This window comes from Xiphias gladius, chromosome 4, assembly GCF_016859285.1.
Source record: "Xiphias gladius isolate SHS-SW01 ecotype Sanya breed wild chromosome 4, ASM1685928v1, whole genome shotgun sequence".
Classification (NCBI taxonomy): domain Eukaryota; kingdom Metazoa; phylum Chordata; class Actinopteri; order Istiophoriformes; family Xiphiidae; genus Xiphias; species Xiphias gladius.
In genome coordinates, this window is record NC_053403.1 from 2,502,118 (window position 1) to 2,520,617 (window position 18,500).

Genomic DNA, 18,500 nt, shown 5'->3' on the forward strand with positions numbered 1-18,500 from the left:
ATTAAGAAGACGCTGAACACTGGTGCACCTTGTTAGAAATTTCAAAATGAAGGGGTTTCAATTAGATTACTGATAAGTATCAAATATCAAATATCAAGCATCAAATAGCAGAACAGGTATTGATGCCGGTATTGATAAAATCCTAACAATACCCATTGCCTATTCACATAGCAGATAAACATAATGGAGTAAAGCACACTGATTTATTATCATTACTTCTGTAATAACTAATCAGCCACAGAGAAAACACAGTAGCTGGTGGCCATAGCTTTTCACTACTTCGGTGGACTAGATTAAGACGTGGAAGACACAGAACTATTCCCGTAATTGACATACAGTGCTGATGAAAACAGGCTATCTATTATCTCTGTTTTTACTTTTACACTTTAAATCAAGACTATGTTCTGAAGCTAAGCAAAGCTAACCTTGAAGACGGAGTAGGGATCTCCAATTGTCAACATGTCAGAGGCGGCGTCAGCCATGGAAATGCTGTACTCCTTCAACTCCTCCAGCACCTGTGAAAGCAACACCAACAACATCCCCAGAGCCGCTATTGTTACAGCCTACAAGGACCAGCGACACTAAGCGGGACACAAAAAGAGCACTTGTTGTTTAAAACCAGTTTGACTGAGCTGGGATAGAACAGTTCGTGGTGCTTTAGATCACGCTGAACTGATACTGGGGTGGGGTGGGGGGGCAGCAGATTGGGTTTCATAGGTGTCCCTGCAGGGGATGTTATACCAGGAAAAATATGGGTGTGAGGGTGATGAACATACAGCTGGAGAACGGTTACTGGAAAATATCAAACTGGAGAAGACCCTGGAGAGTTACGGGAGCGTCTGGTATTCACGGATCACAGGAGGGACTGTTGTAAGCAACAAAGCATGTTATATGACCAACAAAGGTCCCCACAAAACAGGGAACACATGACCAAAGGCTCCCAGATTTATCTCTTTAACTGAGGCTCAGATTGAAGACACAACGAGCTGATTCACTTTCAGTGTTTTTGAGAAATGTATAAATAACAAGTTCATGACTTAAAGCCAGTGAAGAAGTTTCCGAATCCCACGATAACAAACAGCATCCGCAGGATCCCCCGTGATTAACATCATCGCTAACATCAGCATCCTAACATGCTCACAATGATTGTCACTGTGCATGCTATCATGATGATGTTTACCATGTTCACAATCTTAGTTTACATCATTAGTTTTGCAGGTATTTGGTCATAAGCCGAAGTACTGGACAATCAAATTTTTGATGATACTTCACTGGATAAATACAAATTTTGACCAGCTGGCAGCGTTAGATGAAACGTAAGGAGATCATGATGGTCGCCGGCGATCATCCTCTGGGCGCCATGGTGATCTGCACCAAATAGTCGTCGAGATTTTTAAGTCTGGACCAGAGTTGTGGACCAGCTGACGGACTTTACCATTCACAGAGCCATGCTTCTGGCGTGGCTGAAAACTAACTAGCTATGGGAATCAAACTCTGGTGAGACTCCATATCTGCAGCCTACGCAGACTTAGTCTCACGCCCCTTCTGTTCTCAACGGAGCACTGTCTAATTAACCCAGACTTTCCCCCCAGTTCACTGTAAGTGGTTATAAAGGTTATAAAGAAGTGTTCGGCATGTTTGTGCTCATAAATAATTATTGTGGTGTTTTTGGAAACAGGGTTTTTGACTAAAATTTAAGAGTCGGCTTTGTGGTTTCAAATCATTTTGGGCTGTGCGCACTGAGGTTGTAATGATGCACCAGTTGTGCTTGTAGAAGGGTTGAAGGTTAAAGTAATGTTAAACATATTTTTAACTATGACAATTTCATATTTTACCATACTAAGCCAAAATGAGTGCAGGGCAAATGAAAACAATATGAAACTGAAGTAAGACAGCAATTCTGAGTAAAACACTATAAATGCAATGCATTTTTAGGATAATTGTGGCTCATATACAACTATCCAACTCATAAATGGTGACTCTGAAGATTGTAAAGTATTTGTTGATGCTTCAATTCAGTTTACCGTGAATGTTGTCCTGATGACTTTGCTGTAGAACCGAACAGTACCTTTACCTGTCCCTGTGAACTGATGGCAACATGCTGTATGTGCATTTTACCACAGACAGCTCTGCACACATGTAGTCGAAGCCTGCAGAACCAGCCGTGCCTCGGCAGTCAGTCGGCATATGTTCTCACCCTCTCCTTGGTGATGTCGTTGTGTGATCCTGTCCGCTGCGCCGCCTTGTCGACCACCAGGATCCCGACCAGAGAGCCAGGCTCTGTCGCTGCGACCCTCAGCGTGACCTCGTCACCTGGCTTCCTCGTAGCGCTGCTCCAGCTCAGGGACACCTGCCGATCACAGTCTGGTCAGTCACGTACCAACCATGAAATACGCCAACATTACACAGAGTCCTACACCAATTTTATACCACTGTACACTGTTAAATCGGGAAACGTGGCCATCAGATTTTCCTCCGGAAAACTGGTCTGAGGAGGTGAAATGTATCAAATGTAACAGGTATCAAATTTCTTACATTTTGGTCTAAGATATGATCAAAGTTACGTTCAAACTTCAAGACGAACAAGTCTGTAAGGCTGTAAAAACTCCATAATCATACAAAAGCATGGATTTCTTCAAGGAATATGTAGGGGTCAGCTTCAGAAGATGAGTAAACTGAGTTCAAATGTGTTTATGTTACAAATTAATATGTGAACTGAGGACCTCTATGAAAACCACCTTAAAGTATGTGTTCCCCTTCTGACTGCATGGAAGTTGTCATTAGCTGAGCTCTGTCTCTGCATGACGTCTTTTGTTACAACTAGATGACGGCTTAATTGATAAATATCTATTTTTCTTTCTGGAGATCTGTAATTTCGTTGAGGCGGTCCACCTCCTGCTCCGTGCGCTGTCCGGGCAGCTGACTGTTGTGATTTAAGAAAGTCAAACGTGTCCACTAACTGCTCCTTTTTCCAAACATTTCACAAGACCACTCCGGTAAAGCTAGTTAGCATTGATTAACTTGTACTCCACTTTTCTGTTCACTGGTTTTTCCACTGACTAAAAAATTGTAAATCACCTGGTTCTGTAAAGTTTGTGTGATGGGCAGCTGGAGCACGTCGTTGACGATCTCTCCAGTAGGATGCACACAGTAGACGACGATGCAGGCCAGAGGAGCCCAGGAGATCTCTGGAACCAGAGTTAGATCGCCAGAACTTTTCCCAGCAGCAACCACCTGACCTCTGGACTTCACCTTCACACACAGAAAACAGATGCAAGGCATTATTCAAAGTGCATGGTTTGATATATCAGAGCACCTTGCGGTGTAAAACGGTCTATAGCAACGAGGGTCGTGTTTACATTACAGCATCAAATCCCTTGTTTTCCAATCATTTGGACAAAGCGTTGCACGAGATGTTGAACACACACAGTGTAAAAACATAAAAAAATATTGTAAGTATAACAGAAAACATCACAAACAAGTAGCAGTGCAACATTGAAAATAAAATTAAAAAGTGAGAATAATGGCATTAATGGAATTTTGGCATTACATATATACATATACATACATCTATATCTATATATATATATATATATATATATCTATCTATCTATCTATATATATATACACAATTCTAGATAATGTTTATTCCATAGTTTCACTTAATAACTTAATATAAGTCACTCTGTGACTTTATATGAAAGCCACTGGAATACTGAAAAAAGGTATATCAATTAAATGCAATATATTAAATGATTGAAGCATGCTTTTTGAGTATTATCATAAGTTTCTTACCATGTAGTGAATCTCAGTTATTGGAAAATTCCTCTCAATGTTCAGCAGGAGGGGTGAACCAACCTGAAGGAAGAGAAAATGGTGATATTTTATTCCCACCACAGACAAAATATGTTTAATCGCTTTTTTTTCTCCAAGCGTTTACCTCTGGAGGTCTGGTGGGTTTCTGAATCTGAAGGTAGGAGTGGCTGGGTGATGTGTAGCTTCTATAGAGCTGAAGAGTGCTTTGGCTGTCCTCAAAAGAAGCCTGGAAAAAAACAAAAAAAAAAAAAAAAACCCGACAAATATGTGAAAAAGGCTTTAGTTTTCTGTCCTGGTACTAAATCATCTTGCAGAAAATCTTTGACGTCTGCAGCTGACTTGAAAATCCCATTTTGTTTTTGGACATGGTTAACACCTGTGTAGCTTTAACCCCCTTTTTTTACTTCCAATAGTTTAGTTTCATGCCCTCTAATATCTTTTCCATAATGATCAAACACAATGACATTACCTTTACGTTGTCCCTTTCTCCCTGTGTGCTTTAATATTGAGTACCTAGTGCTATCGAGTCTGAACTAGTAGTCACGTTTTCCGGGATAAAAACAGCTGTGTAGGTCACATTTAGTTGACCTGAGAATCAGTTACGATAAATAAAGGTTTGAAAATGGATGGGATTTTATAAAGATGATCTTAACCGACCAAAAACTGGTGTGATCTGCATCATTTGCCTCTGGAAATCTGCAAGTGTGGCTCTTGGTCTTCTATGCAGATGATAAACCACTTCATATTTCAGTAAATCGCCTCAAAATGAACACTGTGTTCAAATTGCACATTAAATATCAATTGCATAAAATGATCACTATGTTTTAATGTTAACACTGCACTATGGCAGAAGACAATAAAGTTCCTCGCTATTTTGTACCCACAGGAAATCATAGAGAAAATGCACCGCCAAATGTCAATTATACTGTTATAATGTAATGCTCCTGCCAATTTAAAAGTTGATGGTATTTTACAAGTGCATACTTTGTGAATAATTTGAAGGAGGTTTACTATTCCATTTGGTACATATTAAAAGGAAAAACAGTAATGTCACTGGAAGAAAAGCCCAGTTTAAACCCAAGTAAATATTCATTACTATTCAGTAATTCTTCATTTATATTTGGAAAATCTACCATTCATATGTTGACAAATTTCGCGTTATTGTATTTTCAGCTGTGCACTGCCTAAAGGCTCTAGGTTGTGCAACTAATTCACTGGGATTGATTAACTGGAAGTTTACCGATTGAGCACTGTCTAGGTTTTCCTCATAATTAGTACCAAATTACACAGTTCTTTCAAAAATGACAGACCCGCAAAATAAAGCATCACCATTTTTACAAGTTCACAGTAAGCTGGTAATTGTTTTAAAGGATTTATTCATTTTTTTCTAGTCTGTCACTGGATCCACTGAATTACATTTTTCCCACTTTTTACCAGCTGTGAGCGCTTCCACGGTTTTCTGTTGAGCACTGCATTGTGGGATAACAGTGATGATGTCCTGCATGCCGACATTTTAAGGTCCATTTATTTGTAATTTTTACGGTGTGAAGGTACTGTTTTGTTACTTACATCAATAGTGAGTGTTTCAGTTTCATTCATGACCTGGATATAGAGGGATATGACTCCATCCGCGGGGACAGGAAACTCCATTTCTTCAGGCGGCGTCTCCTCTGGACGGGGAGGCCTTCCTGAAGGACCTGACGTGTTTGATGTACGAGGCCTCATTTCTTCCACCTTGTCCATTTCCCAAATCCACGGACTTTGCTTTCGTTGCATCACTGACACTTGAACGATCTTTTGCTGATCCTCCAATGACAGCGCTTGATCGTTGTATGTAGATATTTTCAGCTGCAAAAATCAAGAAATGATTCAATTTTAACTATTGGCAATATGCTTTTTAAATGAAATGCTTTATTTAGAAATATACAGCAGTCTATATAAATAATAAATATATGATATATAATCTATTGTGCATGGGACTGTCTGTGCTAAGAGGCTCAGCTGGCCCTGGTCCTTGTGTTTCAGTACATTAAGTACTGAGGAGTCAAGTAATTTTGAAGATGAACCTGATAAATCCGAAATAGTATGACCTGTTGTATTGTTGTGGTGGCAAGACTGAACTAAAGTTTTGAATGTGTTGTCCTGATGATCTTATAAAAAGGTTTGTAGAAACATTGGGGTATATTCATAAAAATGTTGATTTCCTTACCCTGGCAACGAAGTTTAACGACGGCCTCAATATTCTGGGATAGCCATCAAAGCAAAGTTTATATCTGTGTTTCGCCAAAGAGACTTTTGCCACACTGTTATATGTGAGACCTGAGAGATGAGAAGCATTCGCAACGGTCAACGATGCACAGAAATATCAAGTTAAAATTCAAAACCATTGTAGAGTAATTAACTGTAACTGTGATGCAAAACATAACACAACAAAACAAAAGGCCCACTAGTTCCCCCTAGAGGCCACAGTGATCTTTACACCCCCCAGTACAAACAGAGCAAACTGCATACTGATGATTTGTTTTGTTTCAAACGCATTTCACAGCGAGATAAAGGCGGGAATGGAGCCAGGACTCCTCAAGGAAACATGGAAGTCCCAGGATGTAGATTGTTTGCATGTAACCTATTCAGTTAACCGTCCAATTTCATTTCCCACCATGAAAGGTCTCAAGGCCTGGTCCCACCAGAAAGTGGCACAGGGACTTCGCGTCTTCGGAAAATCTGTGGTGCTAGAATTTTGGCAACATAGTGACGACTCGCAGGGCTGCTTGGTGAATACTGTACCTAGCGAGCTAACTGCTAACGTGCTAGCCAGTCCTATTAGTTTCTAATTTCTTTGTACTGGGCCGTTAACCCCCCCCCCAGCATTTGTGCTCATGTTTATACATCATCTCATTTCATTCGGAGTTTTATTGAAGATGGGATAAAAGCTCTTTCAGCTAACAAGCTTGCTAACCACCTGTTAGCTTGGTTGCTACCAGGACATTAAGTTCGCACAGTTTAAATAAGTCGCACAGACTTATTTGTACTATTGTACCTTAACAGTGTGTAAATGTCAAGTCTCTGTTGTGGAGCAGTTTAATAAAAGTGGACGGTGCAAATAAGCTACCGGAGCTTCAGCTTTTCCAATCTCCAGCTCTCCGTTTCACGCAGATTTGCTGGTCAAAGTGTACCAGAGTTGGACGTAAAAAATTTGTGCAGATTTACTTTGCCTCCAGGAGCAAATCCATAAGTTGCAGTGATTAAATTTGGAGTGAAGGGATTTTTCAATTTTAAATTTGGGTGTGACCAGACCTTAAATGATGTTCCCAAGCTTTTTCAACACTGCCAAAAATAAAGTTCTACTACCGAATCCATTATTTATTAAGTAATTTGATAGCCTATATTCAGTGTAATTCAATATTGAAGCTAAACAGTACTGCAATCAACCTGTAAGTGCTTTCTATTATAGCACATAAACTCCCCAGATGAGTACTGGGGGCATGACCTCAGTATCTTCAATGGTAGCTACAGCCCTGGATAGAGCAAACCCATCCTGTGAATTAAAACTTTTAGCTAACCGTCATTTATAAATCAACCTTTAAAACAATGCGCCGAAAGTCATACGAATAAATGTAACCTGGAGGTGAGGTTGGGACGTAAAAACTGTACCTGTCAGGCGTTCGGTCACATTAACCACAATGGTTATGAATTCATCATTCATGTATTCGTCGTAGAAGACCATTTCCAGAGCCCTTTTGTTCATTGGATGGTAGTCAGGAACGTCAAACGCGAAGTCTTCGGTGCCGTCAATCTAAACCAAAGTAACGGTGATGTAATCACGGATATATCTCGCCATCAGTTCATCCGCTAATCATATTTATTAGTTCAATGATTAACTGGTTGGTCAAAAAAATGTAAAAAAATGATGATAAATTTACATCTCAACAGTCCAAAAAAAAAAAAAAAAAACTTACATAAAAATACTTAATGTTAAAAAAGTGAATCCTCTAATGACTAGCAACGTTTTGTACTTTAACTTGATAAATTACTTAAATAATTGATGTGCTCATCTTTTTAGCGCAGGATACTGTACATATCTGACCAAGTACGGTGGGTAACATGATAATGTAAATGCAGTTATTATTACATCAGGAAACCTTGTGTGTGTTGGGTTCATTCTGTGAATCCTAAACACAAGACAATGTTTACTTTTGTAGTAATCAGATAATAATCAATACGTGTATCAGTCTGCCTTCAGATCACACCTTTAAATAGAATCACATACCTCTCCGTCTTCATCGTAAGCCTCTGCAATGCCATGAAAGTGATGAAGGAATGTTAAGTTCATGTGTCCCCGAACAGGTTTCCCGTACAAGTACCTGAGGGTGAAAACGCAATCGTGCGAAATAATCCTCCAGTCTCATTCACACACGAGATTATCAATATAGAGACATTTAAATGAGAGTGACAAAGCTTGAAGACTGAACGAAACAATGGTCTCACTTTGCTGTGACGGAGCCCCGCAGAGCGTCCTTATGATAAATGACATCTGGGGCATCTATCGCAACCTTAAACCACGGCAGCACTGCGACCAGACACACAGTGAACGGATTTTAGAGTTGGGTGATGCTGACAAAGTTAACGATGCAACAGTGCGTTCTGGGGTTTCATGTCTGTCGTGGACGTTTTACGCGTCCCAGCTCTCAAATGTACAAACATAATATATGTACAAACCGTAATGAGCCACTTGGAAATGCTTCCCACTCGAAATGCCCTGTAAAAGAAACAGAATTAAAAACCCTTTTGACTCAAGTAACAACGCGACCTTGGCTCTGGCGCCACCCTCAGGACAAACTGTGCAAACTGTCCCCACCACCACCACCACCCCCACTGGTGGTAAGGAGCTTAGAATAGCACAGTTTCTCTCCACTTTTCCTCCATCCAGCAGTTTTGTTTTCTGGTTTATCATGATCATTACAGCCCCATGGGGACTCTAGTATCCCCGTTCAGTCTGGTTAAGGCACCGAATTAAAATTATTGGGGTGAGAAAGGGGGGCTAAATCAAATATTTCATTTTGTAATAAAGTTAAGACCCTCAACTCTGTTATTGATATTTGTTTCGACTCTCTGTGATAACAAAATCCTCCAAATGAAATAACAAAACAGTGTGTTTGACTTGTGACTACGCTCCAGAACAAAAGCAAAATAAATCCATTGCATTATCAGACAATGCTACGGTTGAGGTTTTGTCCCGTTGAGGCACAAACACGACATTAAGGTTTGGGTTCAAATAAAGACTTTGTGAAGGTTACGGGGCATTTATCATCACGCTAACAATAGTAACCATGTAGATATGATCAGGGAACATTCAGAGTCATGGTTTAAAGAAACTAAGGTTGACCGCTGTCCCGACGTCCCACCTGTGGGACGCTGTGGTCACAAGCGGGACCAAACACGTCAGGTGTGTTTCAGTCGGTACCGGACTCGGTCTTCACACAACCTTGACAAAGTCTGCGCGGTTTGAAAGCTCTAAGTCTCCTGATTCTGTCTGTGCAGAGCACGTTAGGATCCTCATGTCACCGCAACAGCTGGGGGACGCAGGACTGGTTCAGACTTGTGGCTCCAAAGTGTTTATTGGACAAATGGTCCTGCTAGAGGCCTTACACTCCCTTTTTTATGCCAAAATAAACAGACAAGGCCAAAGAAACTTAAATTTTACAGTGTTTGTGCCTCCGTCACTTTGGTTCAGTGTCTCTTTCTCTCTCATTCTGAGTTTCTGGTTGTAAAGCCCAAAGAGTTACGTTGCAATAGAGACCAGGGTTATGATCAAAGGGTTTGAAGAACAGGAACCCTTTTTATTCTGAGTACATTATTTTCAGAATTGTGCACAAAAATGGGGGGTGTGTCCGGTAGCAGGCTGAAGCCCCACTGTGCGTCTCTATAGTGAGGTTGCACAGTTTCCTGCTTTCCCAACGGAAAAGAGTCGAAATGACTTCCGTCGCTGGAGGGCTTTGGCACTCGAATGTAAACAAATGTCGGCTTGGGGTCTGCGCTGAAATGAGCGACGCTGTCCAAATACATATGTATGAAAAACATATCAAAAATCCAGATACTATTTCTTGAATAAAAAGCTTCTAAATGAACAGTAATTGCTGCCACCGAACCAGACACAGGCGCCTGCTCCTTGGGTGCTGATGGACTTGGGCGCCGCAATACTTTAGCCCACATCCAGATTCCCACCAATAGAAATGAAAACTAGTAAAACTACCAAAACTAGTTACTAAGAAAAATAAGTCTAAAGGAATCAAGATGTAGCCGACTAAGCACTTCAGGTTGCTCAGTGCTGACCCACTGAGAGGCAACACCACCTCTACTCGATTACAGTGGCGTCTCAAGTCGAGACTCACAGCAAAGTCCTTAAATTTTACATCAGATTTGAGTCCAAGTCTAAGCTCCTTCTGCTCTGCATTCTAGTTTGTAATTTGGTTTCAAAGACACCGAAAACGTCTTTGTCTCGTCAAGGAATTTGGTGCATGATCAAGAACCAGTTAAGAACCCGGTTAAGAGGCGGGAAAATTACAGTCCTTGCAAGAGTTCATAGGCGTCGTGTCCGAGAAACACCCAGCTGGGTTCATACAGTCCTTATGCAGGCCCGGTAAGGTACACGTGACGCACTCTGTGAGAGGTGTCAGACTTACACTGACTGTAGTGACGATGGTCCATTCACCCAGAGGAGGGTTTTCAGACAGCCGAAACTCTCTGGACACGACCCCAAGGACGCTGCCTACAGACAACCACTGCCTGAGCAGGTTTCCCCTCGGGTCCTGGATCGGGGAGAACGTGGACGGAGAAAAAAATGAAATGATCATCCACCAGCGCCAGAGAAAGGTCAGTCAATTCACAGTTTAAAAAAAAAAAAAAAAAAAGTGCCAGTGGGTCCGATTAAACAGCATCATTCGTCTCTGCCGTAAAAAATGGAGGCCAGAGCTACGATCCACCAACCAACACAAAGGCCAAAACGGTTTTTTAAAGACCTCTGTTGTTGTTTTTGAGTGATGCAAACATCGCCGGGTTTCCAAAGACATGAGACTGTGCAAATTATCTACTCATTATTTTTATTTATGATTATCCCAATATACATAACACCAGAACAAAAATACAGAAATATGTCTAAAAATATAGTATTATGACGAGAGCTGCAACTACTAATCGACTGATCGAGTTCGCAAGTATTTTGTGATTATTCTCGTATTAGTCAGCCAAACTTTTGGTGCTTCCGGCTGCACAGGCGTGAGGATTTGCTGCTTTTTCTTTGTCACACGTGATTGTAAACTGAATATCTTTGGGTTTCGGACTGTTGGCTGGACAAAACGAGGATGGATGGATTGAGAAGGTAATCGGCGGATTAATCAGCAGTGAAAATCATTGTCAGTTGCAGCCCCTAGACATGGTGGCACGGCAGTGGACTGTGATTTTGATGATGTGATGGCTCTCGTTCATATCTGGTTGGTTGGGAATGAACGACTGCTGAGTTTCTGACATATTTTCGTTTGTTTTCGCCGGCGCCTCAATCGCAGCGGACGTTACGAAGTTCGTTATTGTGATGATTAATGTCCTACTTGCTCTTGTCTTTGGCACAAAGTAGCTGTGCACCAAGTGCTCTTATTTTCATATTTGGGGCGAACTTTTCCTTTAAATTCACAACATCGTGTCGGTCAGACTGTTGCGAGTTGCATGAGGAAAATGTTTTAAAAAGATACGTAACATAAAAGTGGGAATGTCTGGATTGAATGATGCTGAAGAGGTTTGGTTACTGATATACGGGTATTTAAAAAAAAAAAGAAGCAATATATCTGAATGTTGTGTTGGAGAAGTTTCGTTTTTTTTGACATGTAAGAGGTAAGATACTGAGGTCAGACTCACGGTGACGATGATATCCACCGGGCTGACGCAGGGCTTCCCGTCAGGGTGAATGGACGCTGCTCTGATCTTCACCTCCTGCCCGGGCAGGTAGTTGAGTTTGTCTGTTTGAATGAAGGTGGAGAAGCCTTTGGGGTCAAAGGGCAGGTCCGTTGAGTCGGAGAAAACCTGGATGCTACCCACGTGACCTCTGACCTCCAGGCTGTAGGGCTGCCAGTAGCTGGACTCGCTCTCATGGATCTGCAGGGATACAACACGGAGGCCAGTGACAGAGGAATCTTAGTCTAGAAATGAATTTGGTCCTTTCATCGACGTCTGACCCCTGACACCTACGTAGAGCCAAAATTCTGCTAAAGCCAGCGGAGGAGAACGGACTGAAGTACGATCTATTCTCTTAACAATGCAAATCCGAGACACTGAGAGACCTGACCGACCTTGTTGTTGTTTTTGAAGCTGCTCCGACCTGAATCTAAAAGCTCTCAGGTGTCTGTAAACTGAGGGAGGGCAGGGCTGAGAGCTGAACCGTGGTCCAGATCGGAGGCTTTAGCTGGGGACCTGCTCAACATCTGCCCGTGTTTGTATCCGTTTCCGTTCAAAAGCCTCATTTTACGCTTCAAAGCAAAGCCTCTACTCTCCGCTTATTACCTCTTATCACTCCCAGAAATTTAATTTCAGGCAGTCTGTCAGTTTCAACGTCACTTAGCATGTGTTGCCTCATCTCCAAAAATGATGGATTTAGTCTTACTTCAGCGTCATTTTATTCTAATGCTGTATTCTGCCCTTCAAAAACACTGTGTGGCAGAAGAAAAAACTAACAAAGTTAAAAGTATATATATATTAGAAGCACTGGAAATTAAGACCAAAGGAGCTCAGAGTGTAGAAGTAGATTCAAAGCTTAAAGGCTCCTCTCAAATACCGCAGAGCTTGAAGCCTTAAAAGTGATGTGTCATACTTACAGGTGGCAAAGTCAGCAGCTCCGTCGAACCTTTGAACAGAGGAGTTGACAGCGGCGTTAATTCGTGTTGGCCACGCTGCGGTTATCAAAACCAGAGGAGAATCTTTGGCCGACGACCGATCGATCATTTACCTCCTTCGACCCTAACTGATTTTGAGGCCACCGTCTGGTTACCGTGGACGATGTGAGCGGATACGACGACCGGCGAGTCGGTGAGGACGGTGACCGACGCCGATGGTGGGACCCCGGGACGGAGGGATCTGGGAGCCAGCAGCAGGTAGGAGGGCGGAGGGTCGGAGCTGCGAAACCAGATTAATACGAGCAACAAGTCAGTTCGGACACACAAACACCCTGGAGAGAAGAATCTGGGGGAGACAAAGATTTTCTTTGGTCATAAACGTCTCACAAACCAGGAGGAACCAACAGTGAGTAGCCACTGAAAACTGTCCAGAGTAACTATGAAACAGAAAGTCACATCAACAAGATGCTGGGAAAACATTTTAATCAACCATTAAATTGTGAAATAACTTTAGAAACCATTAAAACTCAACTCACTGTTACTTCCTTTTTCTTATTTTCACATAATTGGAGTTTCATTGGAGTTGAAACAAAGGAAAAGAAGAAACAGTTTTTATTTCAAGCCCCTTCTAGTTTCTCAGTGTCGGTTTTCATTCACCAGCCCCTCGCCTCTCTGCCAATCCCAAATAAAAGGTGGCATCAAGAAATCAAACCGCAACATGAGGTGTCATCGGGGAAAACGCCGTTCTGAAGTAAAAAGAGTTTGAAAAAGGGACATTGTGGAATGAGGATGTCGGTTATCATTACAAATAAAACTGGTATTATGGAAAATAATAACATCATAACAGTGAGGTTGAGTTTTAATGATTTTTTCATTATTATTATATAATTTCATTTCGAGAATTGTTGGTTCATTTATAATTACTTTTACTTGATAATGGTGTTTGTGTTCTGTGGTTCCATCCCATGTTATCGGAAACACACGCGGCCGCTCGTGTCACCGTCGGCACCGCGGACTAAACTCCTTTCACCTGCCGTCGTTTTGTTTTGACGCGGGGGCGGGAAACACGTGGACAGGTATCCCAGACCCTCCACAAACCAGACCGAGGCTTGATGCCGCGGGGGGCTAAGTGACAGGACGTTTTTTTTGGGGGGGGGGGGTTTAAAATAAAAAATCGTCGAGAGGTTTACGGCAAGAGAAGAAGGGAGAAAAGAGGGGAAAAAAAAGAAAAAGGGCAGAAAAAGTAGGTTTAAATACAAGCAACAAACATTTTTTGAAAACTTTTGCTAAAGGATGAGTCTGGTGATGTTGTATATGTCTCTTTTTCTCAACTAATCCCATGGAAAGACCCAAACCGACACTGAGTGCCTCCGACTAAGTGCTGTGTTTGTGTCTACAGCCTCTGGTGGATCTGGATCCTCCGAGCCCCTGAGCTCCACTGTTTCCAGAGGCCGGTGAAAACACATCAGGGCGCCGATGTGTTCCTTCATCACCACGGACACGCACACTGCCCCCAACACTAGCTACAGCAGCAAATGTGGGTTCTTCCGCCGCTGAAAGCAGTCCCCGACAACGGCGCTATTTCCCCCTCCTTAAGAAACATTTGGTGAAAAACCACAGCGGGCAGCCGTCTGAGGAAATTACAGACTTTTTTTAAAAAGATGAAACTATAATCTTACTTAAAAATTACATCTTCAATAGGAACCAGTGGGTATTTGACAGTGGACAATAGGAAAAATACAGAATAACAGCAGCGTTATCCTTTAAGAAAACGAGCGTCAAAAAAAATCTGTACAACGAAGGTCACAGAGGCCATCAACTCTGACTATGTCTCTGTTACAGAATACCGTAAAATCCAATGAGATTTTTTATCTTAAATTGAAATTCATCCAGATGTGTGAAGCAAGAGAAAAGGAAAAGAAAAGAAAGAAAAACTGAGGAAAGCTGGTAAGAGGCTGGTTTGTATAGGAGCAACAGTGATACTGGCTGGAATGGACTGATTTAGAAAATTGGAGAAAAGTCATGTTGTGCCCAGAGAACATGCTGATAACCGCATCCTGATAATCTTAGAGATAAAGTGGAAAATCCATAAAACTTCAGTGCTTTTTTGACTAATTAGTGCACAGAAGTTCACTGTAAATGTGTTTTAATAAACCATACACACATCAGGTGACATGTGAAGATTGTAAATAAGAAGATATCTCAGCTTGGATGGTAAAGGAACCTCAGACTGGCCCTTAACTTGACCCGCCCCTTTACCTGTGCGCGGTGCTCTGAGCGGCGGTGACAACGACGAGGCCGAAGAATCCCCACACCCGGACGCGCTCCATTCGCCTGAACGAGTCTCGCTCAGCGCTGGAAGCAGGTGATGTCGGCGGCAGCCTTTAGTACCTGCAGGCAGCGACCGCGCCTTCCCCCCGCCCGATTGACAGCACCGGCGTCAGTTTACCTGAACACCACCACCCCCCTCCCCCGAAAACAACCCGGCCCTCTGTCTAAAACACGCAGACTCACCTCGCTGTGTGCAACACTCCGGTTCTCCACCTCTGGTTGAACCGTGAGGTTCCACCTCCGTGGCGGTGTGAGGTTTCTCAGAAAAAGGGGGGGTGCGGTTCATTATTTCAACGGCAGATGGCGATGGTGACTGAAGACGAACTGTAGTGGAAATGCAGATTATTTAGTTCACTAGGAAAAAAACAAGTGTGCTTTGGAGAAAAGGGGAAAAAACAGACGTTAAAAATATAAATGTACAAATCAAACATGGAGTACTGTCTACAGAAAGCATTCCTCCACACTGTAGCACATCCCAGTCAGCAGGGGGCGCTACTCCTCCTTTTCTTTTCTTTTCTTTTGCCTTTTAGCGTTAGCCGATGTCTCTTTGCCCCTGCGAGGTGAAGGGTCACACAGCGGCGGCCAAGATGACAACATTGCGACCGTTTACCTGCGACGATTTGTTTAAATTCAACAACATGTGAGTGAAGTCTTGTCAGCGTCGCGACTTAAGATGTATCTACCGGGCTGGCTGGTGTCTGTGTAAGGAGAGAGGCATCCTCGCATCCTGTGTTTGTGTGCGCGGCAGCGTTAGCAGGCTAGCAAAAGTTATTGGCAAAAAAATAGACACTTTTGGCACATGATTTTAAAATGCTGGGAATTGTACTATATCATTTGTATATATATTTTTTTTTTAAAAAGATCGGCACATATACAATCAGTCAAACACCTTTTTTTCCGGTAAAAAAAAAGTGAAACCGTTGCCTCGCTAGTTAGCTAGCTACAATAAGCTCACGCCGCAGTGGGCTCTAGCCCTCCAGTTCAGTTGATAATGTGTAATTTCACACAAAATTCATGGGTTTTGCTCGGGTAGAGAAATCCCGAATTTACCAGTAATCGCTAACGAATGTAAATAATAGTAAGTCATCTTCTTTAGATGAACCTTCATAAATAACATCAACGTTAAACGAAAAATGTAAAGTTATTCGATTGAGTTTGGTGTGTTTGTTTTTTTCGGGACTCGTTATCAGCTGGTTGTGACTAACTACGGTTTTTCTCCTTGTTGTGTCCAACAGCAACCTGGATCCTTTGACAGAAACTGTATCCTTCATTTTGGGCTGAGTGCCACCGAGCCACGGTGGCTCACTTTACTTGTCAGTACAGATGTCCGGTGATGATGGACGTTACAAAGTAAACTGGCCAGTGAGGTTTAATCTAACAAGTATGTCCATCTTACCGTAACTAGTCCAGTGCAAGGCAGCAATCCTGCAATAGATTCTACCTTCATGGCGGTTACAATGATCAGTTTTTTGCCGAAACGGTTCCTTTAACCTTGGACCATCAGTATGGGATCCCCTTTTACCTCCAGTACCTGGCTCACTGGCCGGAGTACTTCATCGTTGCAGAGGCTCCTGGTGGTGAACTGATGGGCTACAGTAAGTTCCTCTGCTCGCTCAGGTTTTCCTGATTTACCGGCTGAGACGGTCCAGTGGTCAGTAAGATCACTGTCAGTGCAGAACTGTAGGTGTAAAAATCAAATTAGAAGAAAAATAAGTAAAATAATATATATATTTTAAAAAAAGAATTAACCATTTTTGTTAAATATTTGATAACACACATCCAATCCAGTGATTTGATGCATAGCATAAATAAAGACTTAGACTACTCGTAGCTTGACAATGAATGAGTGTAGTGACAGGAATAAAATGGATTTATAACAGTATAAACCAACTGTCAAACTGGTCACGTTGTCCCTCTGTCACCGGTGAAAGAACATTAAGGCTCCACAAGAGACACAACACGGTATTAGACTAGTAAATATACACATACGCTAGAGTCCACAGGAGTCGCACAATACAAAAGAGTTTCAGTTGGACTTCTATATCATTGGTGTGTCTTTGCTGTTTTTAGTTTGTAGTTTGGAAACACTCGACATCGCTCTCTTTAGCGCCATCTGGTGATCAGTTGATAGGACGGTTCCTTAACCATCTCAGGTGAAAACACTTCCGAACATGTCGTCCAAACAATTACTGTTTAATATTATTAAACATTTTATTGTGTCTGAACATCTTCCCCAAAGGCATTCAAACATGTAATGATAAAACGAATAATGGCTGAACTCCATTTAGCTGCTTCGGTTTCAGGGTCCTGGTACAGCACAGGTGTCATTTTTAACGTTAAACCCTCTGTGAATCTTGCTTGACATTCACCTCGCCTCACCCCCATTTGTTTTCCTGCAGTCATGGGCAAGGCGGAGGGATCCGTGGCGCGCGAGGAGTGGCACGGACACGTCACGGCTCTGTCGGTTGCCCCAGAGTTCAGGCGACTCGGTCTGGCGGCCAAGCTCATGGAGATGCTGGAGGAGATCTCGGAGAGGTTGGTATCGTCATTTCTTCACCCCCCTCCTTCACCTTTTTCATGGGTTTGCGAGGCCTAAAATGCACTCAACACATATGTACCCTTTGTTTTGTTTTTTTCTGAAGACCACTTTGTCTGATAAAGGGACAGTTGCTGAGGCGTGGAAGCTCCCAGGCTCCATGAACTTAACAACTGAAGTTATGTCCTCACCAAGGAGGTTTTCACTGTGACTCTTAACCTCGTGTTGTCTTGCAGGAAAGGTGGATTCTTTGTGGATCTCTTCGTGCGAGTCTCCAACCAAGTGGCGGTGAACATGTACAAGCGTCTGGGCTACAGCGTCTACAGGACGGTGATAGAATATTACTCAGCTAGCAACGGAGAACCTGACGAAGACGCTTACGGTAAGATGAGTTAGGAAAACTGAAACCGCCGAACCCTTTAACGAGCTTTTGTTCCCACTCAAGTTCTGGTGGCTATAAACAAAGCCTCTGTGCTTCCTTTTTCCTCGTGATCCAACATGTTGAAATACAGAGTGAAATTCCAGCAGATCTGAAGAGGCTGAGACTAGGTTTGAAAAATTATTGATTTTACTTTTTTTTTTTTCCCTCTCTTTGCAGATATGAGGAAAGCTCTCTCCAGAGACACGGAGAAGAAGTCGATCATCCCGCTGCCACATCCTGTCAGACCAGAAGACATCGAATAACAGTGGACTGTGGCTCTCTGACTGATAATCAGATGTGAGATATGTAATAATTACAGGACCTGCTCAGTTACATTGTACATAGTTAAACTGTCACAGATGCTGCTTTCCCGATTCTCAAAGTCAGAGAGCCGCTGCTTGTACAAATTTAGATTTTCTAAATCAATAAATAAATTCCCCATTCAGCTTCATTTCCTGTAAATTCTAAATCTGCTTAAGAAATAACACAAGAAGGCCGGTTTGAATTGATTTGTGTATAA

General features: G+C 42.3%; 2 protein-coding genes across 3 annotated transcripts in view; one reads left to right on the forward strand and one right to left on the reverse strand.

Moving 5' to 3' along the window:
- Positions 1 to 15,103, reverse strand: part of cd109 (CD109 molecule) — a 35,895-nt gene extending 20,792 nt beyond the window's left edge. For both annotated transcript variants that reach the window (XM_040124836.1, XM_040124837.1), the window contains exons 1-16: positions 14,952 to 15,103; positions 12,806 to 12,972; positions 12,675 to 12,703; positions 11,722 to 11,958; positions 10,497 to 10,622; positions 8,533 to 8,572; positions 8,302 to 8,383; positions 8,084 to 8,177; positions 7,468 to 7,609; positions 6,026 to 6,135; positions 5,386 to 5,664; positions 3,941 to 4,042; positions 3,796 to 3,858; positions 3,079 to 3,252; positions 2,198 to 2,350; positions 426 to 515 (exon numbers count right to left, since the gene is read on the reverse strand). In XM_040124836.1, coding sequence (XP_039980770.1) covers positions 426 to 515; positions 2,198 to 2,350; positions 3,079 to 3,252; positions 3,796 to 3,858; positions 3,941 to 4,042; positions 5,386 to 5,664; positions 6,026 to 6,135; positions 7,468 to 7,609; positions 8,084 to 8,177; positions 8,302 to 8,383; positions 8,533 to 8,572; positions 10,497 to 10,622; positions 11,722 to 11,958; positions 12,675 to 12,703; positions 12,806 to 12,972; positions 14,952 to 15,022 — 1,959 coding nt within the window. In that variant the 5' untranslated portion in view covers positions 15,023 to 15,103. The remainder of the gene's footprint in view (positions 1 to 425; positions 516 to 2,197; positions 2,351 to 3,078; positions 3,253 to 3,795; positions 3,859 to 3,940; positions 4,043 to 5,385; positions 5,665 to 6,025; positions 6,136 to 7,467; positions 7,610 to 8,083; positions 8,178 to 8,301; positions 8,384 to 8,532; positions 8,573 to 10,496; positions 10,623 to 11,721; positions 11,959 to 12,674; positions 12,704 to 12,805; positions 12,973 to 14,951) is intronic.
- Positions 15,104 to 15,175: 72 nt separating this feature from the next.
- naa20 (N-alpha-acetyltransferase 20, NatB catalytic subunit) lies at positions 15,176 to 18,425 on the forward strand. The gene is made up of 6 exons (XM_040124839.1): positions 15,176 to 15,663; positions 16,259 to 16,283; positions 16,528 to 16,618; positions 17,423 to 17,558; positions 17,796 to 17,941; positions 18,158 to 18,425. The coding sequence occupies exons 1-6, from the start codon at positions 15,563 to 15,565 to the stop codon at positions 18,241 to 18,243; spliced, it is 585 nt and encodes a 194-aa protein (XP_039980773.1). The 5' UTR covers positions 15,176 to 15,562; the 3' UTR covers positions 18,244 to 18,425.
- The last annotated feature ends 75 nt before the right edge of the window (positions 18,426 to 18,500 follow it).